The 26,653-nt window shown below is 38.0% G+C and overlaps 2 protein-coding genes across 4 annotated transcripts in view; both read right to left on the bottom strand.

The window, feature by feature from the left end:
- LOC309616637 (zinc finger protein 14 homolog) overlaps positions 1–26,653 on the bottom strand; it is a 77,653-nt gene that overhangs the window by 35,919 nt on the left and 15,081 nt on the right. The window lies entirely within an intron of this gene.
- Positions 4,521–26,179, bottom strand: ZFP14 (ZFP14 zinc finger protein). Its single transcript, XM_082367389.1, has 2 exons — positions 25,775–26,179; positions 4,521–9,858 (listed from the first exon to the last, which is right to left on the bottom strand). The coding sequence occupies exons 1-2, from the start codon at positions 25,851–25,853 to the stop codon at positions 8,492–8,494; spliced, it is 1,446 nt and encodes a 481-aa protein (XP_082223515.1). The 5' UTR covers positions 25,854–26,179; the 3' UTR covers positions 4,521–8,491.

Below are 26,653 nucleotides of genomic sequence, written 5' to 3'. Positions count from 1 at the left end.
CCATTCTGGCCTGAGGATTAGAACCATCACTAGCTGGGGCAGGAGGCAAAGACGTTCACGTGAGTAGGTTACAGGTGAAGGAGGAACTGGTCAAGTAGGGGATTCACAAAGAGCAAGAGAACAGCCATCTTGAATGACCTGATCATTCTGACACCTGTCGGAATGGCTATTATCAAAAAGACGACAAATAATAAGTGTTGGCAAGAATGTCGAGAAAAGGGAACCCTGTGGGTGGGAATGTAAATTGGTGCAGCCATTCTGGAAAATCATATGGAGATTCCTGGAAAACTTAAAAATAGAACAACCATATGATCCATCAATTCCACTCCTTGTTATGTATCTGAAGAAAATGAAAACACTAATTTGAAAAGATACATGCACCCCAATGTTCACTGCAGCATTATTTACAATAGCCAAGACATAGAAGCCGCCTAAATACCCATCAACAGATGAATGGATAAAGAAGATGTGGTATTTATTATAATGGAATATTACTCAGCCATTAAAAAGAATGAAATAATGCCCTTTGTGGCAACATGGATGGACCTAGATGGTATTATGTTAAGTGAAATAAGTCTGACAGAGAAAGACAAATACTCTATGATTTCACTTATATGTGGAGCCTAAAAAACAAAACAGATGAACAAGCATAACAAAACAGAAACAGATTTATAGATACAGAGATGAAACAAGCCAGAGGGGAGGGGTTGAGGGAAGTAGAGAAATAGGTGAGGGAGATTAAGAGGCACAAACTTCCAGTTGCACAGTAAATGAGTCATGGATATGAAATGTACCTTGTGGGAAATATAGTCAATAACTATGTAATATCTTTGTATGGTGACATATCGTAACTAGACTTATTGTGGTAATAATTTTGAAATATATGGAAATATCGAATCATTATGTTGTGTAACAGGAACTAACATAGTCTTGTAGGCCAATTATACTTCAAAAACAAAGAAACAAACATATTCATGGAAAAAGAGACCTGATTTGTGGTTATCAGTGGTGAGGTGGCGGTTGGGAGAGGGGCAATTGGATGAAGGTAGTAAAAAGGTAGAAACTTCCAGTCATGAGATAAATAACTAGTAGGGATATAATGTACAACATGATAAATATCCTTAACACTGCTGTATGTTATATATGAAACCTGTTAAAGGACTAACAGTAAAATTGTAAGAGTTCTTTCTCATCACAAGGAAAATATTTTTTTGTTTCTTTTATTTTGTATCTATATGAGATGATGGATGTTCACTAAACTTACCATGGTAATCATTTCATTATAGATGTAAGTCAGATCACTATGCTGTACACCTTAAACTTATCCAGTGTTGGGGCTTCCCTGGTGGCACAGTGGTTAAGAATCCGCCTGCCAACGCAGGGGACACAGGTTTGAGCCCTGGTCCAGGAAGATCCCACATGCCCTAGAGCAACTAAGCCCGTGTGCCACAACTACTGAGCCTGTGCTCTAGAGCCCGTGTGCCACAACTATTGAGCCTGCGCTCTAGAGCCCATGAGCCACAACTACTGAGCCCGCACGCCTAGAGCCCGTGCTTGGCAACAAGAGAATCCACCACAATGAGAAGCCCGCGCACTGCAACGAAGACCCAACGCAGCCAAAAATGAATAAATAGATAAATAAATTTATTAAAAATTTAAAAAGTTGATAAGAAACTCATTTAGCTGGGGTGCATTCCTTGTAAGTAGGCTAAAGCTCAGTTATGCAGAAAGGGGAGTGGGTAGGGCTGCAGGCCTAAGATGAGGCTGACAAAATAGAGTTAGTGTGGTTCAGCCACACAATTTAATTTTCTGTTACATACAGGCTATCATTTAAACAACAGGACTAGTTAACAGTAGCAATTATTAGGACTAACTAAATTAAATGTGTAAGAAAATATAACTATTTTTATAAACTTTCTGTTCTCTGATTCAGCAATTTAACTCTATTTAATATTTAAATTATGTAGGCCATATTGTTGTGTAGTCTTTTTTTAAAAAGAGATTTTTTTGATGTGGACCATTTTTAAAGTCTTTATTGAATTTGTTACAATATTGCTTCTGTTTTATGTTTTGGTTTTTTGGTCGCGAGTCATGTAGGATCTTAGCTTCCCGACCAGAGATTGAACCTGTACTTCCTGCATTGGAAGGTGAAGTCTTAACCACTGGACTGCCAGGGAAGTCCCTGTTGTGTATTCTTTTTTTTTTTTAATATTTTTTTTATTTTTGTTTATTTTATTTTTGGCTGCATTGGGTCTTTGTTGCCACGCGTGGGCTTTTCTCTAGTTGTGGCGAGCGGGGGCTACTCTTCGTTGTGGTGCGCAGGCTTCTCATTGTGGTGGATTCTCTTGTTGCAGAGCACGGGCTCTAGGCGCGTGGGCTTCAGTAGTTGTGGCACGTGGGCTTCAGTAGCTGTGGCACGTGGGCTTCAGTAGCTGTGGCTCACGGGCTCTAGAGCGCAGGTGCTGTAGTTGTGGTGCACGGGCTTAGTTGCTCCGCGCCATGTGGGATCTTCCCGGACCAGGGATCGAACCCGTGTCCCCTGCATTGGCAGGCAGATTCTTAACCACTGCGTCACCAGGGAAGCCCCTGTTGTGTATTCTTAAGAACCATACAGGTAAGACTTTTTTAAAAAGAGAATGGAAATATAATAGGACCAATTAAACAGATGTTACCTATATAAAATAAACAATAACATGTTTCTCTCCATCCCTTGGTATAGTAGGATATTTTTACTCTTCTTTCCTTTTCCAATAATACTTCTTCTGAACTACCTGCACCCTTTAAGACATCGTGTTATTCTTGTATATTGGTAAAATAGAATATAGGTAAACATAAAATTCACTTTGACTTGCAGCTCTGCTCTTATTAAGCCCACATTACAAAGATTCTCGTTGTCAGCCTAATGTGATGACATCAAGTTAAGTACAAAGCATTTGAGCATTTGTGGGATATACATATAGAATTTTACTTACAGGCAACATGTCCTTAGACTTGTAATCTCTAGACCCATAGAATGTCCTGCCTGATAGGAGGGTCTTTGTTTGCTTGGGGGCTCTGGCCACCAGTCTAACAATGTGATTTATGATAGAGGTTTTGGGACACACCATATCAGTTCTGACCACTGGAAGAACTGGAGACTTGAAACTTCGACGCTCATACTTGAAAGGTGTGAGCTTGAACCTTCTGAAGGAGTTGAAGGCTAAAGATCAGCCTAACCTCATGGACAGAATGTGAGCACCAACAAAAAATCTGGAGACCACAGGCTTGGGCAAGGTTTCTTGTGCATATTGTCACAACTCATGGCCAAGAGGAGGTAATAGCATCCTTGTGTTCAAGGAGAAGATGACCAGAATCTCCACATTTGGATCCCTCCCACACTTTGTCCTATGCATCCATCTCTCCCTTTAGCTGATTCTAATTTGTATCTTTTCATTGTAATAAAACTAATCATAACTGCACTACATTCCTGAGTTCAGTCAGTTGTTGTAGTGAACTACTCAACCTAAGAATGGTTATAGGAACCCCTGAATTTGTCAAGAAATCTGTATAATTCATCACATCAGATAATTAAAGGAGAAAAAACAGGTTCACACCAACAGATGATAAAATAGCTCCCAACAAAATCTAACAGGCATTAAGTAGAACAGGGACTGAATGAAACTACTTACATATAACAGACTATTTACTCTAAGTCAATAAGCATTACACTAAATGTTTAAATAGATATGTGATTTCCATTAAATTGGAAAAATGAGGGAAGTTATTCCCACTAGTATTCAACTTTATTCTGAAAACTCTGGCTTACTGCAATAAGAAATAGAAATAAAATAAATAATAAAAAATACTGAGGGAACTTATTTCTATTTGCAGATGCATGGCAGAAAACATAAAATATAAAAAAGAAAAAAGAATACAATTATTTGGTATGGCTTAAAATGAAAATTGTATCTAAACTTAATGTTAGCAAAACAATAAACACCGTAACACAGTTAAAACACAAGCCACCTTGAGAGAAAATAAGCCCAACATTTATAAATGTGTAGTACCTGGAATTATCAATACCTGGATTATTTTAAGACTCCTTAAAAAATCAATGAGATAACCCAAAAAGAAAGAGAGAAAATGTGTGAATAAAAAAAGCACTAAGGGAAACATCATTGGCCAATAAACACATATGAAAAAATGTGCTCAATTCACTTGTAATCAGGGAAGTACAGACACTCATATTCAATAACTTAAGGGATTCAATATTGGTGCAATGATGGAGCAACAATCTAGCAATATGTGAAACACAGTATACACAGCACTTCTAGATATGCACCTTTGAGTCTCAACTCTTCAAAGAAATAAGAAAACGGCTTTCAGCGACTGTGAAGCTGGGGAGGTCCCGGCTGGGAGAAGGACATCGGATCTCATTATCCTCCCAGCCTTTCGACCCTCCCCCAAAGCCCCTCAATAAAATGGCTTGATTCCAAAAAAAATAAAAATAAGAAAAAAAAAAAAAAACGCACAAAATGGTATTCAATATAGCATTTTTATTACAATGAAAAATCATTTTGTCCTAATCACTGTTTAATAGAATATTTAAGCATGTTTAATACATACATTATCAAGCACAAGGCTGGAATCTTTTCCATTCTATAGAAAATCACTAGCCTTCCGTTCAAGCAGGAAGCTGATTTCAGAGTATAATGTGAGCTGCAAAAGAAAAGTGCCCTTCCTCACCCCTTCCCAACACAATCACTCACCATGTCTGAAATGACATCCTTGAAGACATTCATTGTGGTTATGGTAGCATCTACCAAAGTGGTTCACATTCTAAAGGTGTTAAAAGGTATTTGGAGTGAGAAGTGCACAATGAAGTAAATTTGAGATACACTATGTTAAATGAAAATTTCTTTAATACATCTTTCAACAAGCTGATAACGTGTACTTGGATTTCCCCCAGAAGTAGATGCTTTATCCTTCGTTTCATTTACACTTTTTCCCAAGATACCTTTTTTCAAATATCATCAAGGACTAGTATTCCTTGAAACAAACTTGTGGAGAATGTTGGTTAAACACTGGTCTTCTGGAGATACTTTGTACTTGGGAAAGGCAAAACACTGGCCTATTAGTGAAGACTGATTTTGTAAGAAATTCTAAATATAACTATTTAGAATTATGAAGAATAGAATTTTCATAAGTGAAGCTGGTCTAGATTTTGCTCCTTATCTTCATCTAGTTTTGTATCAGATTATTTCACCTGTGTAAAATTAATTGGTAAAATCTTGTTAAGGATTATCTATTCTTAAGGTTTTTACCTACACAACTATCACAATTTTTCCTTAAACAGGAACTTCGTACACAGACACATTTATTTGTTGGTCTGTGGGTTCTAGAGCACAGTCAATTGTGATAACATACTTAGAGAAGAAAATGTAATCCCTCTATATTTTTACACATATTGGAATATATATAGTACATACAGTGTTACCTTATAATTAAAAGGAAAATTTATTGATAATCTGTAATCACTTTTATCATCATTAATGCTGAATGTTTATATTTCATTTTCTTTTCCTTGATTAGACCTGCCAAGATACAGTCATTAACATTGGAAGTCTACTAGTGTCTAATCTCTTAATTTCTACTTTCAATTGTTCTTTGCTTCTCTTGTGTTGGTTTTACTTTGTTCTGTTTCTTGTTTCTTGACATAAATGCTTATTCATTCCTTTAATACATTTATCTATGTGACAGGCCCAGCACTGATTGCTGCAGGTAAGTGAAGATGAAGACTGGGTCCACAAATGAAGTTTCCTTAATGCATTCAGGGGCACACATTTCTCACTGAATAGAACTTTGGTTACATCTGACAAATTTAGATATGCAGGCATCTCATTAACAATCATTTCTTAAGTAGTGTATAATTTCAGCTTTGATTTTAAATATTTTATTTCAAATACATAAAAAAGTAAAAATGTTAGAACAATGAACCCTCCATAAACAGCCACTCTACTTCAGTAATTATCAACATTTTGCTAATCTACTTTCTAGCTCTTTGCCAATTTGCTACTTTCTTTTTCTTTTGCTGGAGTTATTTTAATGCAAATCTGGGTATCTTATTTCATATATATGTATCTCTAACACATAGGATGTTCTATCTTTTAATAACCACATTGACATTATCATCCCTAACAAAACTAATATTTCTAAGAATCATTTAATACTCAGTGCATGTCCACATTTCCCCCAGTCTCCAAAATGTTGTTTTACATTTTGTTCAATCTGGGTCCAAATAACACCCACATATTGAATTTAGTTGATATGCCTCTTGTCTTTTTAAATCTGTTAACAGTGCCCTTCTTTTCTTTTTCATGCCACTCATTAGTTGAAGAAATCAGGTCATTTGTTTTGTAGAATTTTACACATTCTGGATCTGCTTGGCTGTTTCCTTGCGGTGCCATTTACTTTTTCATCTATTTCCCAAATTCTTGGCTTTAAAATTTTTTTTGATTTAAAGGTTTGATTCCTTCAGTTCATTATTTTGGCAATAAGACTTCATAGGTAGTGGTATGTACTTCCTAATTGCATTGTATCAGGAGGTGCCTATTGTCTGATAGTCCCACCTTTATAGAGGTTAAAATTGAATAAGGGGCTCAGAGGTGGTCAGCTTGATAAATCCAATATAACGTTCTCACTATAAACTTTTTCCCAAATAGTTTTAATATCCACTGAAGATCATTTTCTGGACCCATTATTCCATTAGGAACTAGAAAAATTTTCTAATCCTATCAATTTTTCTGTATTTACTGGTGAGATTTCTTAAATTAAAAAAAAAATTAATTTGATGAGCTTTGGGTGACTCTGAAAGTTGATTCACATGGGAAAAGCAAAATAAATACTTATTTTTCCCTTTATTTATTGGTTTTCAGAATGATGAGTTGGTACCCAAGCATTTTCTATAACAGCCATAACTGAGTAAACTATCAAACTGCTATTGGGGTCATGTGAAAAGACCCAACTCCCACTGGCTGAAGATGGGGCAATTTGAGCATCAAAATGTATATTGACTGTAATGGAATGTTTTCTTTCTTTTATACAAGAGTATCATACACACACACACACACAATTAAATTTCCAAGTGGTTAGTTCCTTTATGCCACCTTTTTGATAATTTCTAATTAATTGAATGGTGGTCAGAGATGAGGGATTATAAAACATTTACTCTTTGGAATTTATTACGGGAAAATAATTTCATATTTCTCTTTGATTCTTCTAATAGTTGTACTCTTAACAACCTCATATTCATGAAATTCATAAGGTTTCTTTTCAGCATGAAATTTTGGATGCAGCTCAAGTGATGAAGAACTTCTCACATTCAATATAACCTCCTAGATTTTATCCAGAATAAATTATCTTAAGTTTAGTAAGTGCTGAGCAGTGACAGGAGGCATTTCTACATTTATTACTTCTATAGGATATTCCTTTCATATGAATTCACTAATACTAATGATGTTAATAACAACTATAGGTAATATTTACAGAAAACATGCTTTGTGGCTGCTATTTTTCCAAGTATTAACTACTCACTCCTCACAAGAATTCTATTACATGATGTAGCAGGCTGACTCTGAATTGGCCCAAGTGGTCCCTTCCTCCTGGTATTCATACTCTTGTGTAAGCCTGTTCCCTTGAGTGTAGGGTGGCCTAGTTCCTTGCTTCTAACCAAAAGAAGATAGCAAAGGCGATGAAATAATGTCATTTCAATGATTAGATTACACAAGATGATAGCTTCTTTGATGCTAGCAGCCTCTTGCTTCCTTGGCTTTCACACTCTGAAGAAGTAAGCAGCCACCTTGAAGAGGCCCATGTAGCAAGGAACTGAAGTCAGCCTTTAGCCAATAGCCAGCTAGAAACTGAGGACCTCAGCGCAACAGCCCTCAGTGAATTAATTTGGTCAACAACCACATGAGGTTGGAAGTGGATCCCTTCCCCAGCTGAGCCTTCCGATGAGACTCAGCCATGGTTGAAATCTTGATTTTAGCTTTGTGAGAGGCCCTGAAGCAGAGGACCCAACTAAGTTATGCCTAGACTCCTGACCCACAGAAACTGAGATAATGTGTATTATTTTAAGCTACTAAATTTGTGGTAATGTATTACACAGCAATAAATAACTAATATACATAAGTACTACTATCACCATTTTACAAGTGAGCAAAATGAGGCACAGAAATTTAAGTACCTTATCTAATAACACACTGGTAATAAAGGGGTGAAATGGCAATAATGATAGATAAGGCTAAAGATTTTCCTGCATTCATTATACTATTTCCTCATATAAATTTGCTGAAGATAAACAATGTTTGAATGGTGGTGGAAGGTTTTAAAGCAACAATTTTTTCTGAAATATAAACTTTTTAATGCTTAGTTATGAGCATGAAATAAATTTTCTCAAAAATGAATTTTCTGATGTTCTGTAACATAATGTACATTTGAAAGCCTTCTTGTATTAAATTCCATTATGAATTTTCTGATGCTGAGTAAGGTGTGAATGTTGTCTAAAGGCCTTCTTACATTCCTTACATTTGTAGGGTTTCTCACCAGTATGAATTCTCTGGTGTTGAGTAAGAAAAGAATAAAGTCTAAAAGCTTTACCACATTCCTTACATTCATAAGGTTTCTCTCCAGTATGAATACTCTGATGTTGAGTAAGCTGTGAGAGCAGTCTAAAAGGCTTTCTACATTCCTTACATTCATAAGGTTTCTCACCAGTATGAATACTCTGATGTTGAGTAAGTTGTGAGAGTAGTCTAAAGGCCTTCCCACATTCTTCACATTCATAAGGTCTCTCACCAATATGAATGCTCTGATGGGAAATAAGTTGTGAGTAACTACTAAAGGTCTTCCAACATTCCATACATTCATAGGGTTTCTCACGAGTATGAATTCTCTGATGGCGAACAAGTTGTTGCCTTAATCTAAAAGTCTTCCCACATTCTTTACATTCATAGGGTTTCTCACCAGTATGAATACTCTGATGGACAGTAAGCTGTTGGCATATTCTAAAAGCCTTTCCACATTCCTTACATTCATAGGGTTTCTCCCCAAAATGAATTTTCTGATGTATTCTAAGGTCTGGACCACATACGAAGGCCTTCCCACATTCCTTACACTCATAGAGCTTCTCAGAAGTATGAAGTCTCTGATGTCGAGTAAGGTGTGTACACTGCCTAAAAGTCTTCCCACATGCCTTACATTCATAGGGCTTCTCACCAGTGTGAATTCTCTGATGTCGAGCAAGCTGCTGATGTACTCTAAAGGCCTTTCCACATTCCTTACATTCATAGGGCTTTTCACCAGTATGAAGTCTCTGATGTTGAGTAAGTTCTTGGAGGACTGTAAAGGCCTTCCCACATTCCTTACATTCATAGGGTTTCTCACCAGTATGAAGTTTGTGATGTCTAATAAGGTGTGCACGCTGTCTAAAGGCCTGCCCACATTCTTTACATTTGTAAGGTTTTTCACCAGTATGAATTCTCAGGTGTTGACTAAGTGTTGAGCGACGAATAAAGGTCTTCCTACATTCCTTACATTCATATAACTTTTCTCCATTATGAATTCTCTGATACTCAGCAAGAAGATTATGCCTTTTGTAAGTGGACATTTTTTCAGAAGCAATTTTCACTTGCCCAAAATATCCCTCTTGTGGTTCCTTTTGCCCCTCAATCTTGCTTTTGCATTCCCAATCATTTCTAAAAATGGAGTCCTGAAGGCCATAGCTTTTAATTCTTTCCATTATCTCCCACTGGAATGAATATATTTCATAAATGTCCTTTCCTGGAGATAAAGTATTGGTCCTGTATCTGGACTCCAAGTCTGAAAGAAAACAAGAAAGCAAATACACGCTGTTTTCCGGTTCCAGAAGAAAGAAAACTATACAGAAATAAAAAGCACCTAAAATAATGCCTATTACTGAAACTGAGCAGGACCCTGTGGGGCTCCTGGGCACAGAAGTCTTTCTGTATCCCCCATTTCTTTGTTTGCAGGGAACAGACTCCAGCCTCCATGACCTTCCCTGAGTTCCAAAGGGCAGATTTGAACAGCTGCTCATCAGGGAAGGGAGGGGATGCAGAAACAAGGAAGGAGCAGCCAAGAAACAACAGTACAGCCTTGGGGGTGGGGGTGGGGGTCCTGGTTCCACCTCAAGGGATACACATAACAGTAACTTTGAGCTCTTCAGCAGAACTAAAACCCCTACCAAACGGAAGACGTTCCAGAGAGAAAGTCACAGTTTGATAACCTCGAGAAGCTCATCAGGAGACAACCTGAGGCCAGATTAAAGGAATACAGGCCCTGCACACACTCTGATCCTTATCAGCAACCCCACCCTTGAACCACTGCTATAAAACTCCTCACCAAATCCTCCTGGGTTGGGACACACAGTTTTTGAGGCACTAGCCTGCTGTGTCCCCCTTTGCCTGGCAAAGCAATAAAGCCATTCTTTTCTACTTCACCCAAAACTCCATCTCCGAGATTCAAATCGGCACTGGTGCACAAAGGCTGAATTTTCAGCATCATTACCAGTGAATGGATTAGACATCTCTAGAAGATAGGCATTCCTGCTACAATAACACATATGTGTACCTAAAAAAACCTATCTTCTGTAAAATTACACACCAAAAATTACAGTTTATGGGGAAAACAGGGCTGGAGAAGAACACTCAAATCTACGCAATTTTATCGGCAGAGCACTAACAAATATAATAATTGATATCTCAAGAGATAACCTGAAAGGCAGCTCAACACAGCTGAAGGCTGCATCATGGATATTAAAATGCACACACAAAAAACTGAAAACACTGGATTTCAGGTGCTGAGACACTGTACATGAAAATAAAGCCCTGAGCCAGTGAGGCTACCATTAAGATGGAAATAGGATGAAGTGAAACCTGTCATCAGCTAGGAGACATGCAATGTTGATGGTATCCATGTCTGGGGAGGGAGCCCTGAATGTAGGCATTTATTATTAATTTTCTTAATATAGAGGTGTAAGGGCTCTTAACAATAAAGTATCAAATTAAAGGCTTTTGCCTTTCCTGCTGAATGTTATAAATCTATTTCTACTATTCTGGCAGAATAGTACTATTCTACTATTCAACTAGGAAAATTACCTGTGAAACAACAAAGTTCCACATTATACTGATATCATTCCCTACTTCATATCATTACTAAGCTAATTTGTATTACAGATTATTAACTGTATTATGGAACAGACTATATTCTCATACATTTCAAAACAAGGCAAAGGAAACAGAGAATAAAGAAAGTTCAGGAATGGAGGTGAGGTTGGTGATTAGGGAAACAGTGTGAATCAGTGGAGGCCTGATTTAAGTGTGTGTAAGAATCACCTAAAGGTCTGTTAAAACTATAGAGATATGTTTGACTGAAACAAGATCTACAGGACTAGTTCCTGCACGTTTTTGTTTTGTTCTTATTTATATCTGACAATAAATGACCGTTGCTGATCAATGTTTGAGTCTCTCTACTTAAACGTTTTCAATGATTTCTCTTTACAATTAGAATAAAATAGAAATACCTGAGCATGAATAAGGCTTCTGCTTATCAACTCCTCTCCCATTTACTCTCTCTGTTCATGCCATAAAGGCCTCTTTTCAGCTCACAAAATGCACTGTTTAATGTTTAATGCAACTGTTGCCATTAAATAGGGCTCTTGACAGGTTGCTCCTTCTTTGAGAAATCCTCTGACTTTGCGTGGTTGACTTCTCTTCATCCTCAGATCTCTAATCAAAAATCACTTCTTCAGAAAAGATATTCCTGTTGATCCTATTTAAGTCTAGGCACTTTATGCTCTATCCCAGCAACGTGTTGCTCGTCTCTATAACACTTTTCTCAATTTTGGAATAACATATTTATTAATTTTCTCACTTGTTATTCTGTTAGTCTCTTACCCCTAAGTTTTCCCAGTGGTAGAAACGATTCTAAGTTCACTTACTATTGAATAAGCAACCCCAAATTCACAATAGATGTTACTCATTTAATTCCCACAATTATGTAATCACTAACAAATATGTACATCTGTCTCTAATCTTTTTTTATTTTATTTCTGGCTGAGTTGGGTCTTCGTTGCTGCATGCGGGCTTTCTCTAGTTGCAGTGAGCAGGGGCTACTCTTTGTTGTGGTGCATGGGCTTCTCATTGCAGTGGCTTCTCTTGCTGTGGAGCACAGGCTCTAGGCATGCAGGCTTCAGTAGTTGGGTCACGCGGGCTTCAGGAGTTGTGGCATGCAGGCATCAGTAGTTGTGGCACGTTGGCTCAGTAGTTGTGGCTCGTGGGCTGTAGAGTGCAGGCTCAGTAGTTGTGGTGCATGGGCCTAGCTGCTCCCCAGCATGTGGGACCTTCCCAGACCAGGACTCAAACCAGTGTCCCCTGCACTGGCAGGTGGATTCTTAACCACTGCACCACCAGGGAGGCCCTGCCTTTAATCTTTTATACTGTACTACAATGACTTGCTTATCTCCACCGGAGTTCATACGATTACTACATCGGTGCTACATTTACTCAAACACTTGCTCTTCCATATCTTCCCTAGGTGCTCCTCTCCAATCCCACATAGCCGCAGCAACTTTCATACTTCCCAGAGAACGATCTCAAATATTTTTCAATCATGCTAATATTGACAGGCTTATTAAATCCTGAGCAAAAAGGCATGTGTAGATATTGAGTACAGCAGAATGGCTGTCAACTACGGAATGGGATTTGGTATCACCTGAGTGCAAGAGAGTAAAAATAAAGGCTATGTTAGATGTGAGCGTGCAGACAGTGACCCAGATGGGGGACTTGAGTGAAGAATATCTAAATGCAAATGAAGTAAGAAAAGAGATGGGAGGAGATGGGATAGGAGAGATAGGAAAGTATTTTTCTGTGACTACAGTATAAATGTATAAAACTGTTAAAATGACTCAAACCATAGCCTAATCACTGTGAAACAAAATGAGAAATAAAATCATAAAACCAAGAGACATCTTCACTTCCGAATTTTAAAACTATTTACTAAATTTTAAAAATTGAAGAATTTCTAGAATATTGAAAACACCACATTATCAAGAATCTATGAAATACAGCTACAGATCTTAGAAGAAAATTCATCAATACATTTAAATAATTAGAGCAATAGAAATGAAAGAAAAAAATATATGAGTATCCCACTCAAAAATTAAGAAGAGGGGCTTCCCCGGTGGCGCAGTGGTTGAGAATCCGCCTGCCAATGCAGGGGACACGGGTTCGATCCCTGGTCCGGGAAGATCCCACATGCCGCGGAGCAACTAAGCTTGTGTGCCACAACTACTGAGCCTGTGCTCTAGGCCCGTGAGCCACAACTACTGAGCCCACGAGCCACAACTACTGAGTCTGCGCGCTTAGAGCCTGTGCTCTGCAACAAGAGAAGCCACCACAATGAGAAGCCCATGCACTGCAACGAAGAGTAGCCCCCGCTCGCCACAACTAGAGAAAGCCCACGCACAGCAACAAAGATCCAACACAGCCAAAAATAATAAATTAAAAAAAAATTTTTTTTTAAAGAAAAAAAAAGGAAAGCATTCAAACAAAATAAAAAATAGCAACTAGGCATCAGAGCACATCTTGCAAGCAGAAGCACTGACTACCTTTGTTCTGGACTATCATTTTGAGAATGTTTGTATAACAAATACCCTTGGAAGGTAGAAATACTCTCTGTAAATCAACATACAGGTTTGCTAACTGTTCAATATAATAAAGGTAGTACCTCCCTCAAAGCAAAGGTCATGCGTATGTATTGCCCATTATGAAAGATTTGGGTTCTCTAAACTCCAGGCCCTCTCCCATAAGGCAGCTCACTGAACGTTCAGTTATCTACCTGGACCATCCGTATCACCCCCATGGAACTTGTGGGCAAAGAGGAACAAGGCAAATATGTTGATGTTCATGCTGCTTGTTGTGCTTTGAGCAATAAAATCCTTTGCCTTTGGCTTAGGAGTCTTGTGTCTTCTGCCAGCAACCATGACACTGCTGTAGGCTACTTGTTAGCTTGCAAGTAGGGTAAAATTTCAGACCCTTTACACTTCTTGACACTAACAAATTATTAATAAAACAGAATATTTTGAAAATCGTAAGGAACTACTATGGCAATAAAGGGTAATTTTCTAAGAAAATATAGAGAAAGTAGTCAAAGACCTTCTCCAAAAACTATCTTGAAGATTATCAAAACTTTAGAAAGCATGTAGCCCAATATTTAAAGTAGCCCAGCATGTTAAAAAAAAGAAAAAAATTCCAAGTTATTTAAAAATTTTTATTTATTTTATTTTTGGCTGCGTTGGGTCTTCGTTGTTGCAGGTGGGCTTTCTCTAGTTGCAGCAAGCAGTGGCTACTCTTCATTGCAGTGTGCAGCCTTCTCATTGTTCTTGTTGCGGAGCACGGGCTCTAGGCGCTCAGGCTTCAGTAGTTGTGGCTCGCAGGCTCAGTAGTTGTGGCTCACAGGCTCTAGAGCGCAGGCTTAGTAGTTGTGGTGCACGGGCTTAGTTGCTCCATGGCATGTGGGATCTTCCTGGACCAGGGATCGAACCCGTGTCCCCTACAGCGGCAGGCGGATTCTTAACCACTATGCCACCAGGGAAGCCCCCTAAATTATTTTTAAGTGAGTTTAAAAATGAAATCTAAACCTAGTAAAGGAAAGCTACATGCCAATATCACTTATAAAAATTCATTCCAAAACTCACAGCACACTAAAAGAAAATATATCATAACTAACTGTGGCTTACCCTGAGAATGGAAGGGCAGTTCAACATTAGTAAATCTACTAAAAAATTTATAATATTAATTATTCTTTTTTTAAATTTATTTTTATTTTTTTGGCCACATGGCATGTGGAATCTTAGTTACCTGACCAGGGATTGAACCCATGCCCCCTGGATTGGAAGCATGGAGTCTTAACCACTGGACTGTCAAGGAAATCCCTATAATATTAATTATTCTATTAAAATTATACACTTATTTCTAAAGACACTGGAAAGCCATCTGACATTAACTCAGCACTCATTATTTATAAAAAAAGCACTCAAAATAAAAGGAATATACAGTTACTTTCTTAACATGATAAAAAATATATTTCTTGGCCCAAAAGCTAGATTTAACCTAGTGAAGAAACACTGGGAGCATGAGGAGACTTAGGAACTGTTCTAAAAATTGATTGTGGTGGTAGTTACATAACTATATACATTTATTAAAATGCCTAAAACTGGATACTAAAAAGAGTGAATTTTAATGTATGTCAATTATATATTCATCAATAAACTGAACTTTTTAAAGTATTTTAAAAATGTAAACACAAAAAAGATGTAGATTCCCACTAACTTATAAAAATAATGCAATCCTCAGGGAGTATGTGGAAAATTTCTGTACCTTCCATTCAATTTTGCTGTGAACGGAGACTGTCTATGAATGAAGTCTATTTCAAAAAAATGAGTGTGAAGTGTCTTGTCTCTCTAACTCACCTATATTCTACTTCTTTTTTCTGGTTCTGAAATATTTAATTATGAACTCTAAAAGTCATTTTTCTTTTTGCCCAAACTCTGTTCCAAAAATTAATTTGTAATGGCTTTCTTTAGTCACCAGATTATCACCTAGAATGGAAAAAGCCTGTAGGTCAGAGATATAAGTGGCCTAATGCAATGCAATAATGCTACAGTGATTCGAATTAAGGATCAACACTACACTTTAAATCCATTTGTGTAAATGGCTTTTAAGTATATGGTTTATTATTTTTTTAAATTTTTTATTAATTAATTATTTTTGGCCGCCTTGGGTCTTCATTGCTGTGAGCGGGCTTTCCTTAGTTGTGGCGAGCGGGGGCTACTCTTTGTTGCGGTGTGCGGGCTCCTCATTGTGGTGGCTTCTCTTGTTGTGGACCACGGGCTCTAGGCGTGTTGGCTTCAGCAGTTGTGGCATGTGGGCTCAGTAGTTGTGGCTCATGGGCTTTAGAGTGCAGGCTCAGTAGTTGTGGTGCACAGGCTTAGTTGCCCCACGGCATGTGGGATCTTTCCGGACCAGGGCTCGAACCCGTGTCCCCTGCATTGGCAGGTGAATTCTAAACCACTGAGCCATCAGGGAAGCCCTTAAGTATATGTTTTAAAAGGATTAGCGAAATATTTTTGTTTGGGGCTTTCTACACAAATATATAGGTACCATTGATAAACTGGGGTAGCTGACGCCCTAAATCCAGGTCAACCTCCACGAGATTACACTACACAGTCCCTATTTATTAGGTAACACAAGCAGACCCCAAAACATGGAAAGTCTGGAGGATGTCTCAGCAGGGCAACCAAAGAGATCAGGATATGACTCCACCTGAGCTGCAAAATTCTGAGACCTCCTGGACGAAGTGCTGCTACTGCTTTGGAGAAAGCAGCTTTCAGAGAAATCAGCACCATGTGGTTCCTTCCTGAGAGATCCCAAAAGCATAAGGGGGTGGCCATAAGGTGGCTTGCAGTTTTAACTGATACTCTGTGATTCTGAATCCCAGTGGAAAATTCTACTCAACAAGAGGAAGAAGAAAATAATTTATTCTCCTCTAGAACTAGAAAGTTAGTCTTTTATCAGAATAATATGCCAGTCAAATGATTGATTTCTTTCTTATAATGTTCCTTAGAAATGCAATCTTGCTGTAAGATCCAACAGATGCATTTTATGCAAACAGAGAGGTAGAATGAAATTAATGCAATCCAAATTAAAAATACCAATGAATTTTTTTTTCTAGAATTAGACATGTTAATTCAAAAATCCATATGGAGAAATAACCAAGAATTTTTTAAAAACTGGAAAAGAAGAGTAATAAGAAGGGAATACCCCAAAGGTTAGTAGAGGCACACTAAAAAGCTCCAGTAATTATAGAGGGACTTCCCTGGTGGTCCAGTGGTAAACAATCCACCTTCCAATGCAGGGGATGCGGGTTTGATCCCTGGTCAGGGAACTAAGATACCACATGCCACAGGGCAACTAAGACTGTGCACCACAACTACTGAGTCTGTGTGCCTCAACTAGAGAGCCCGTGTGTCACTAACTACAGAGCCCACACGCTCTGGAGCCTGCGCGCCACAACTACAGAGCCCACGTGCCCTGCAGCCTGCACACCACAACTAGAGAGAAGCCCAAGTGCCACAACAAAGAGCCTGCGTGCCACCAAAAAAAGATCCCGCATGCCTCAACGAAGATGCTGTGTGCCTGCAACTAAGACCCAACGCAACCAAAATAAATAAAATACAATACATATTTAAATAAATAAATAAATAAATAAATAAATAAATAAAATAATATTGACACTGATGACAAAAACCTGCATTAAAATATTAAAAAAATTTCAGGTTAAACATATTGTTGAGAAGCAAGAACTACAATCCTGCAGCCTGTGAAACAAAAACCACATTCACAGAAAGATAGACAAGATGAAAAGGCAGAGGGCTATGTACCAGATGAAGGAACAAGATAAAACCCCAGAAAAAAACTAAATGAAGTGGAGATAGGCAACCTTCCAGAAAAAGAATTCAGAATAATAATAGTGAAGATGATCCAGGACCTTGGAAAAAGAATGGAGGCAAAGATTGAGAAGATACAAGAAATGTTTAACAAAGATCTAGAAGAATTAAAGAACAAACAGAGACGAACAATATAATAATTGAAATGAAAAATACACTAGAAGGAATCAATAGCAGAATAACTGAGGCAGAAGAACAGATAAGTGACCTGGAAGACAGAATGGTAGAATTCACTGCTGTGGAACAGAATAAAGAAAAAAGAATGAAAAGAAATGAAGACAGCCTAAGAGACCTCTGGGACAACATTAAACGCAACAACATTCGCATTATAGGGGTCCCAGAATGACAAGAGAGAGAGAGAAAGGACCCGAGAAAATAACTGAAGAGATTATAGTTGAAAACTTCCCCAACATGGTAAAGGAAATAGCCACCCAAGTCCAGGAAGTGCAGAGAATCCCATACAGGGTAAACCCAAGGAGAAACACACCAAGACACATAGTAATCAAACTGGCAAAAATTAAAGACAAAGAAAAATTATTGAAAGCAGCAAGGGAAAAATGACAAATAACATACAAGGGAACTCCCATAAGGTTAACAGCTGACTTCTCAGCAGAAACTCTACAAGCCAGAAGGGAGTGGCATGATATACTTAAAGTAATGAAAGGGAAGAACCTACAACCAAGATTACTCTACCCGGCAAGGATCTCATTCAGATTCGATGGAGAAATCAAAAGCTTTACAGACAAGCAAAAGCTAAGAGAATTCAGCACCACCAAACCAGCTCTACAACAAATGCTAAAGGAACTTCTCTAAGTGGGAAACACAAGAGAAGAAAAGGACCTACAAAAACAAACCCAAAACAATTAAGAAAATGGTCATAGGAGCATATATATCGATAATTACCTTAAACGTGAATGGATTAAATGCTCCAACCAAAAGACACAGGCTTGCTGAATGGATACAAAAACAAGACTCATATATATGCTGTCTACAAGAGACCCACTTCAGACCTAGGGACACATACAGACTGAAAGTGAGAGGATGGAAAAAGATATTCCATGCAAATGGAAATCAAAAGAAAGCTGGAGTAGCAATACTCATATCAGATAAAATAGACTTTAAAATAAAGAATGTTACAAGAGACAAGGAAGGACACTACATAATGATCAAGGGATCAATCCAAGAAGAAGATATAACAATTATAAATATATATGCACCCAACACAGGAGCACCTCAATACATAAGGCAACTGCTAACAGCTGTTAAAAAGAGGAAGTTGACAGTACCACAGTAATACTGGGGGAGCTTAACACCTCACTTACACCAATGGACAGATCATCCAAACAGAAAATTAATAAGGAAACACAAGTTTTAAATGACACAACAGACCAGATAGATTTAATTGATATTTACAGGACATTCCATCCAAAAACAGCAGATTACACTTTCTTCTAAAGTGTGCACGGAACATTCTCCAGGATAGATCACATCTTGGGTCACAAATCAAGCCTCAGGAAATTTAAGAAAATTGAAATCATATCAAGCATCTTTTCTGACCACAATGCTGTGAGATTAGAAATGAATTACAGGGGAAAAAATGTAAAAAAACCCAAACACATGGAGGCTAAACAATACGTTACTAAATAACCAAGAGATCACTGAAGAAATCAAACAGGAAATCAAAAAATATCTAGAGACAAATGACAATGAAAACAAGACGATCCAAAACCTATGGGATGTGGCAAAAGCAGTTCTAAGAGGGAAGTTTATAGCTATACAAGCCTACCTCAAGAAACAAGAAAAATCTCAAATAAACAATCTAACCTTACACAAAAAGGAACTAGAGAAAGAAGAACAAACAAAACTCAAAGTTAGCAGAAGGAAAGAAATCATAAAGATCAGAGCAGAAATAAATGAAATAGAAACAAAGAAAACAATAGCAAGGATCAATAAAACTAAAAGCTGGTTCTTAAAAGAAAAAGAAAAAAAGCTGGTTCTTTGAGAAGATAAAGAAAATTGATAAACCATTAGCCAGACTCATCAAGAAAAAAAGAGGACTCAAATCAATAAAATTCGAAATGAAAAAGGAGAAGTTACAACAGACACCGCAGAAATACAAAGCATCCTAAGAGACTACTACAAGCAACTCTGTGCCAATAAAATGGACAACATGGAAGAAATGGACAAATTCTTAGAAAGGTATAACCTTCCAAGACTGAACCAGGAAGAAATAGAAAATATGAACAGACCAATCACAAGGAATGAAATTGAAACTGTGATTAAAAATCTTCTAACAAACAAAAGGCCAAGACCAGATGGCTTCACAGGTGAATTCTATCAAACATTTAGAGAAGAGCTAACACCCATCCTTCTCAAACTCTTCCAAAAAAGTGCAGAGGAAGGAACACTCCCTAACTCATTCTATGAGGCCACCATCACCCTGATACCAAAACCAGACAAAGATACTACAAAAAAAGAAAATTACAGACCAATATCACTGATGAATATAGATGCAAAAATCCTCAACAAAATACTAGCAAACAGAATCCAACAACACGTTAAAAGGATCATACACCATGATCAAGTGAGATTTATCCCAGGGATACAAGAATTCTTCAATATATGCAAATCAATCAATGTGATACACCATATTAACAAATTGAAGAACGAAAACCATATGATCATCTCAACAGATGCAGAAAATGCTTTTGACAAAATTCAACACCATTTATGATAAAAATTCTCCAGAAAGTGGGTATAGAGGGAACCTACCTCAACATAATAAAGGCCATAGACGACAAACCCACAGCAAACATCATTCTCAACAGTGAAAAACTGAAAGCATTTCCTCTAAGATCAGGAAGAAGACAAAGATGTCCACTCTCACCACTATTATTCAACATAGTTTTGGAAGTCCTAGCCACGGCAATCAGAAAAGAAAAAGAAATAAAAGGAATATAAATTGGAAAAGAAGAAGTAAAACTGTCACTGTTTGCAGATGCCATGATACTATACATAGAGAATTCTACAGATGCCACCAGAAAACTACTAGAGCTAATCAATGAATCTGGTAAAGTTGCAGGATACAAAATTAATGCACAGAAATCTCTTGCATTCCTATACACTAATGATGAAAAATCTGAAAGAGAAATTAAGGAAACACTCCCATTTACCACTGCAACAAAAAGAATAAAATACCTAGAAATAAACCTACCGAGGGAAACAAAAGACCTGTATGCAGAAAACTATAAGACACTGATGGAAGAAATTAAAGATGATACCAACAGATGGAGAGATATACCATGTTCTTAGACTGGAAGAATCAATATTGTGAAAATGACTATACTACCCAAAGCAATCTACAGATTGAAAGCAATCCCTATCAAATTACCAATGGCATTTTTTACGGAACTAGAAAAAAAAATCTTAAAATTTGATGGAGACAGAAAAGACCCCGAATAGCCAAAGCAGTCTTGAGGGAAAAAAACGGAGCTGGAGGAATCAGACACTCTGACTTCAGACTATACTACAAAGCTACAGTAATCAAAACAATATGGTACTGGCACAAAAACAGAAATACAGATCAATGGAACAAGATAGAAAGCCCAGAGATAAACCCACGCACCTATGGTCAACTAATCTATAACAAAGGAGGCAAGCATATACAAAGGAGGCAAGGATATACAATGGAGAAAAGACAGTCTCTTCAATAAGTGGTGCTGGGAAAACTAGACAGCTACATGCAAAAGAATGAAATTAGAACACTCCCTAACACCATACACAAAAATAAACTCAAAATGGATTAGAGACCTAAATGTAAGACCGGACACTATAAAACTCTCAGAGGAAAACATAGGAAGAACACTCTTTGACATAAATCACCACAAGATTTTTTTTGATCCACCTCCCAGAGTAATGGAAATAAAAACAAAAATAAACAAATGGGACCTAATGAAACTTCAAAGCTTTTGCACAGCAAAGGAAACCATAAACAAGACAAAAAGACAGCCCTCAAAATGGGAGAAAATATTTGCAAATGAATCAATGGACAAAGGATTAATCTCCAAAATATATAAACAGCTCATGCAGCTCAATAGTAAAAAAACAAACAACCCAATCCAAAAATGGGCAGAAGACCTAAATAGACATTTCTCCAAAGAAGACATACAGATGGCCAAGAGGCACATGAAAAGCTGCTCAACATCACTAATTATTACAGAAATGCAAATCAAAACTACAATGAGCTATCACCTCACACCAGTTGGAATGGGCATCATCAGAAAATCTACAAACAAGAAATGCTGGAGAGGGTGTGGAGAAAAGGGAACCCTCTTGCACTGTTGGTGGGAATGTAAATTGATACAGCCACTATGGAGAACAGTATGGAGGTTCCTTAAAAAACTAAAAATAGAATTACCATATGACCCAGCAATCTCACTACTGGGCATATACCCAGAGAAAACCATAATTCAAAAAGACACATGCACCCCAATGTTCATTGAAGCACTATTTACAATAGCCAGGTCATGGAAGCAACCTAAATGCCCATCAACAGACGAATGGATAAAGATGTGGTACATATATACAATGGAATATTACTCAGCCATAAAAAGGAACGAAATTGGGTCATTTGTAGAGACGTTGATGGATCTAGAGACTGTCATACAGAGTGAAGTAAATCAGAAAGAGAAAAACAAATACCGCATGTTAACACATATATGTGGAACCTAGAAAAATGGTACAGATAAACTGGTTTGCAGGGCAGAAATTGAGACACAGATGTAGAGAACAAACGTTTGGACACCAAGGGGGGAAGTGGCGGGGGGTGGGGGTGGTGGTGTGATGAATTGGGAGATTGGGATTGACATGTATACACTGATGTGTATTAAATGGATGACTAATAAGAACCGGCTGTATAAAAAAAATAAAATAAAATTCAAAAATTAAAAAAAAACGATAAAAAATATTGTTGATAACAATATTATGTACTTAAATAAAGTAAATTAGGAGATATGTAAATTTCATTAGGCCCCATCAGCCTTTCTTGAGGAATTCAATAAAGAATAAATTAAGAAAAGCAAGAGAGACCTGGAAAGAAGAAAAAACAAAACTAAGTCATAACAATTGGTATGAGTATTGAACCTTTTTAACTCTATGACTAATATTAACAAAATGTGTTAATAATGTGAGAATTAGGGTTACAGAACATAATTTACATGTTATTTGCTCTAAAATATAGAAATACTATAAGAAGAGGTGGGAAAGAGACTTCTGTTTCTGGCTATGACGGAGAAGCTAGTTTTAGACTAACCCACCCAAGACAACTGAAATGGTTAATTAAAATAATTGTTTGATGATAATAATTAAAAACCAAAGCAGCCAGGACTAGACAGCCAACGTCCTGGAGAGAAAGCAAATATGTTGAATTAAGCCAACACTCTGCATGGAATTTCCCCTGAGGTATTTGCTGACTCTCAAACTGAGCATCAATCACGGCAATGATGTTAAGCAGAAAGTAACTTCTAAAAGGCTAAAGGTCCAAGTAGAGATGTTGGCAGTCTCAAAGTGCTGGGGAGACAGAAATTAGAGTCCAGATCCCCCTAAAGAGGAAGTTTCCTAATAATCATCCCAGACTTTCAGCTAAGACCCCAGAAGAGCTACAAACAGGCAGTAAACAGACTATTCTTAAATGGATGAAGTTGATCAGCCCATGCTCTGTATGCTTACCAGAGGCAAATTAAATCATCTCTGAAGAAAGACAACATATTGTTCAGAAACAGTATCATTCAGAGCCTCTAAAAATTTTCAAACACAATGTCCAGAATTCGACTATAAATAATCAGGTATAAAAGACTGGAGAAAAATGACTAAAAAACCAAGGGGTTAAGCAGACAACAGAAACAGACCCAAGCTATTCCAAAACTGTGATTAATATTCCAAGAAAACAGGGACTTCCCTGGTGGCGCAGTGGCTAAGACTCCACGCTCCCAATGCAGGGGGCCCAGGTTCAATCCCCGGTCAGGAAACTAGATCCTACATGCATGCTGCAACTAAGAGTTCGCATGCCACAACTGAGGAGCCTGCGTGCCACAACTAATGAGCTGGTGAGCCGCAACTAAGGAGCCCATGTGCCACAACTAAGGAGCTGGGGCGCCACAAGTAAGGAGCCCTAGAGCCACAACTAAGGAGCCCTGGAGCTGCAACTAAGGAGCCCGCCTGCCACAACTAAGGAGCCCACATGCTGCAACTATAGAGCCCACGAGCCACAACTAAGGAGCCCGCCTGCCACAACTAAGGCCCCACACAACCAAATAAATATTTTTCAAAAATTCCAAGAAAACAGATATAAGATGGAGAATTTAACCAGAAGTGGAATTCATTAAAAATATCCAAATAGAATTTTTATAACTTAAAAATACAATAACTAAAATTAAATATTTAACAGATAGCTTTATGGGAATTCCCTGGCAGTCCAGTGGTTAGGACTCCATGCTTTCACTGCCAAGGGCGCAGGTTCAATCCCTGGTTGGGGAACTAAGATCCTGCAAGCCGCACAGAGCAGCCAAAAAAATAAATAAAATTTTTTTAAAAATCCCTTTGCCTAACCACAGAGCCTAAAGATTAAAAAAAAAAATTTAACAGATAGCTTTAACAGCAGATTAGACTTAGTAGAAATACTAAAGGAAGTTCTTCAGGAACAGAGAAAATGATTCTAAACAGAAGGATTACAATGCAGAAAAGAAAAAAGACCACTGTAAAAGGTATGTGTGTAGGTAAATCTAAATCAATACTGATAATATTATATAAATTAATACTCTGTGAGGATTTAAATGTATATAGAATTAAGATACATGACAACAATGGTACAAAAAGTAGAGGATACATAAAAGGAATTTAAGTGTTCTTAATATCTCTACAATATTGGGAAAGATATAAAGGAACTAATTTAAGGTACAATGTAGTAAGTGAAGAATGCATGTGTTAATCTCTAGGGCAACTAGGAAAAATAGAAGTATGTATAACACACTCAAGAGGCAAAAGCTAAAATAAAAATACTTGATTAATCAAAAAATAGGCAGGAGACAGTAAAAAGGAAGAAAGAACATGTTGAACAAACAGAAAACACTAGGAAGACAGTAGATTTAAACCCAAATATATAAGAAAATTACTTAAATGTAGATGTATAAAATACACCAATTAAAAGACAAAGATACCCCTTATCTACATAGGGGGGAGGAGGCTGTGTGAGGAGTCCAATCCGGGTAAAGAGGACATCCACTTGTGGGGGGAGCCTTGTACAGGTTGTTGGGGAGTTCCAGTGAGAAAAGGAGAGGATCCAGACAGAGGAGCAGCCCAGCATCTTCTGGGGAAACCCACCATGAATCTAGTATCTGTCATTCCACCAGTACCATTCAAATTAAAACCACTATCAGGGACTTCCCTGGTGGCACAGTGGTTAAGGATCTGCCTGCCAATGCAGGGGACACAGGTTTGAGCTCTGGTCCAGGAAGATCCCACATGCCATGGAGCAACTAAGCCCAAGGGCCACAACTACTGAGCCTGCACTCTAGAGCCCACAAGCCACGTCTACTGAGCCTGCGTGCCACAACTACTGAAGCCCCTGCACCTGGAGCCCGTGCTCCACAACAGGAGAAGCCACCACAATGAGAAGCCCGTGCACCGCAACAAGGAGTAGCCCCCACTCGCCGCAACTGGAGAAAGCCCACGTGCAACAAGACCCAACGCAGCCATAAATAAATAAATAAATAAATAAACAAACGAATGAATGAATGAATGAATAAATTTTTTAAAAACCCACTACCATATTCCACTGGAACAAATGAAATAGCCTCCTAATTGGTCTTCCTACTATCCATCTTGCCCCCATTCGATCTATTCTCCATAGAGTGATAATTATAAAACAAATCAGCTCATGTCATTCCCCTGCTCAGAAATCTCCAATGACTTTCTATCACACTTAAAAGTCACATGCCAGGAGTTCCCTGGTGGCCTAGGGGTTAGGATTTCAGGCTTTCACTGCTGTGGCCCGGGTTCAATCCCTGGTTGGGGAACTGAGATCCGGCAAGCGGTGCAGCAGGGCAAAAAATAAAAATAAAGTCACATGCCTTCCCCTATGACATACAAACTTCTACGTGATTTAGCCCTTGCCTGACTTTCTGCCTTCATCTTGTTATTCTACTTTTCACTTACCTTTTGAATAATCATCCTGGTCTTCTTGCTGTTCCTCAAACATCAAAGCCTTTGTTCCTCCGACCCAAGACCTCTGCATTTACTGTTCCATTACGACTGCTCTTGCTTCTTGCTTTAGATATTCATATGGTTTGAGCTCTTTTTTCATGTCTCCACTCGAATATCACCTCCACAAAAAGCCCCAACCACCCTAAAACAAACCTGTCTACACCTGCCAATTTCTATCCCTTGTTCTTCTCACTTTTCTTAATAACACTTGTCACTATATAATACTGTTTATTCATTTACTTGTTTACTTAATGTCCCTTCTCCTATTAAAATGTAAACAACAAGACTGCTGGGAACTACCACTCTTGCTCACAATTGTCCTACTGGTGTCTAGGACAGTGCTTGGTTCAGACTGGGCACACAAGTATTTGCCGAATAAATGAATGAACACATTTTTAGGCAAGCAAATATATATATACTAGTTAGACTGGAAAGAAACTGGATCCCATATAGATATTGCTATGGACCAAATTGTGGCCCTCCAAAATTATACATTTAAGCCCTGACACCCAATGCGACTGTATTTGGAGAAAGTGCTTTTAGGAGGCAATTAAGGTTAAATGAAGTAGTAAGGGTGGAGTCCTAATTCACAGGACTGGTGGGTAGAATAGGATAGGATAGGACTGGTGGTCTTACAGGAGGAAGAGAGAGATTGTGCTCTCTCTCTTCACCATGTGAGGACAGTGTGAGAACAGAGTCATCTGCAAGCCAGGAAGAGAGCCCTCGTCAGGCCCCAAGATGCTAATCTCAGACTTCTAGCCACCAGAATTATGAGAAAATACATTTCTGTTGTCTAAGTCACTCAGTCCATGGTATTTTGTTATGGCAGCC

Source organism: Balaenoptera borealis, assembly GCF_965194805.1.
Source record: "Balaenoptera borealis genome assembly, chromosome: 19".
Lineage (NCBI taxonomy): Eukaryota > Metazoa > Chordata > Mammalia > Artiodactyla > Balaenopteridae > Balaenoptera > Balaenoptera borealis.
This window is presented reverse-complemented; position numbering and strand designations above follow the sequence as displayed.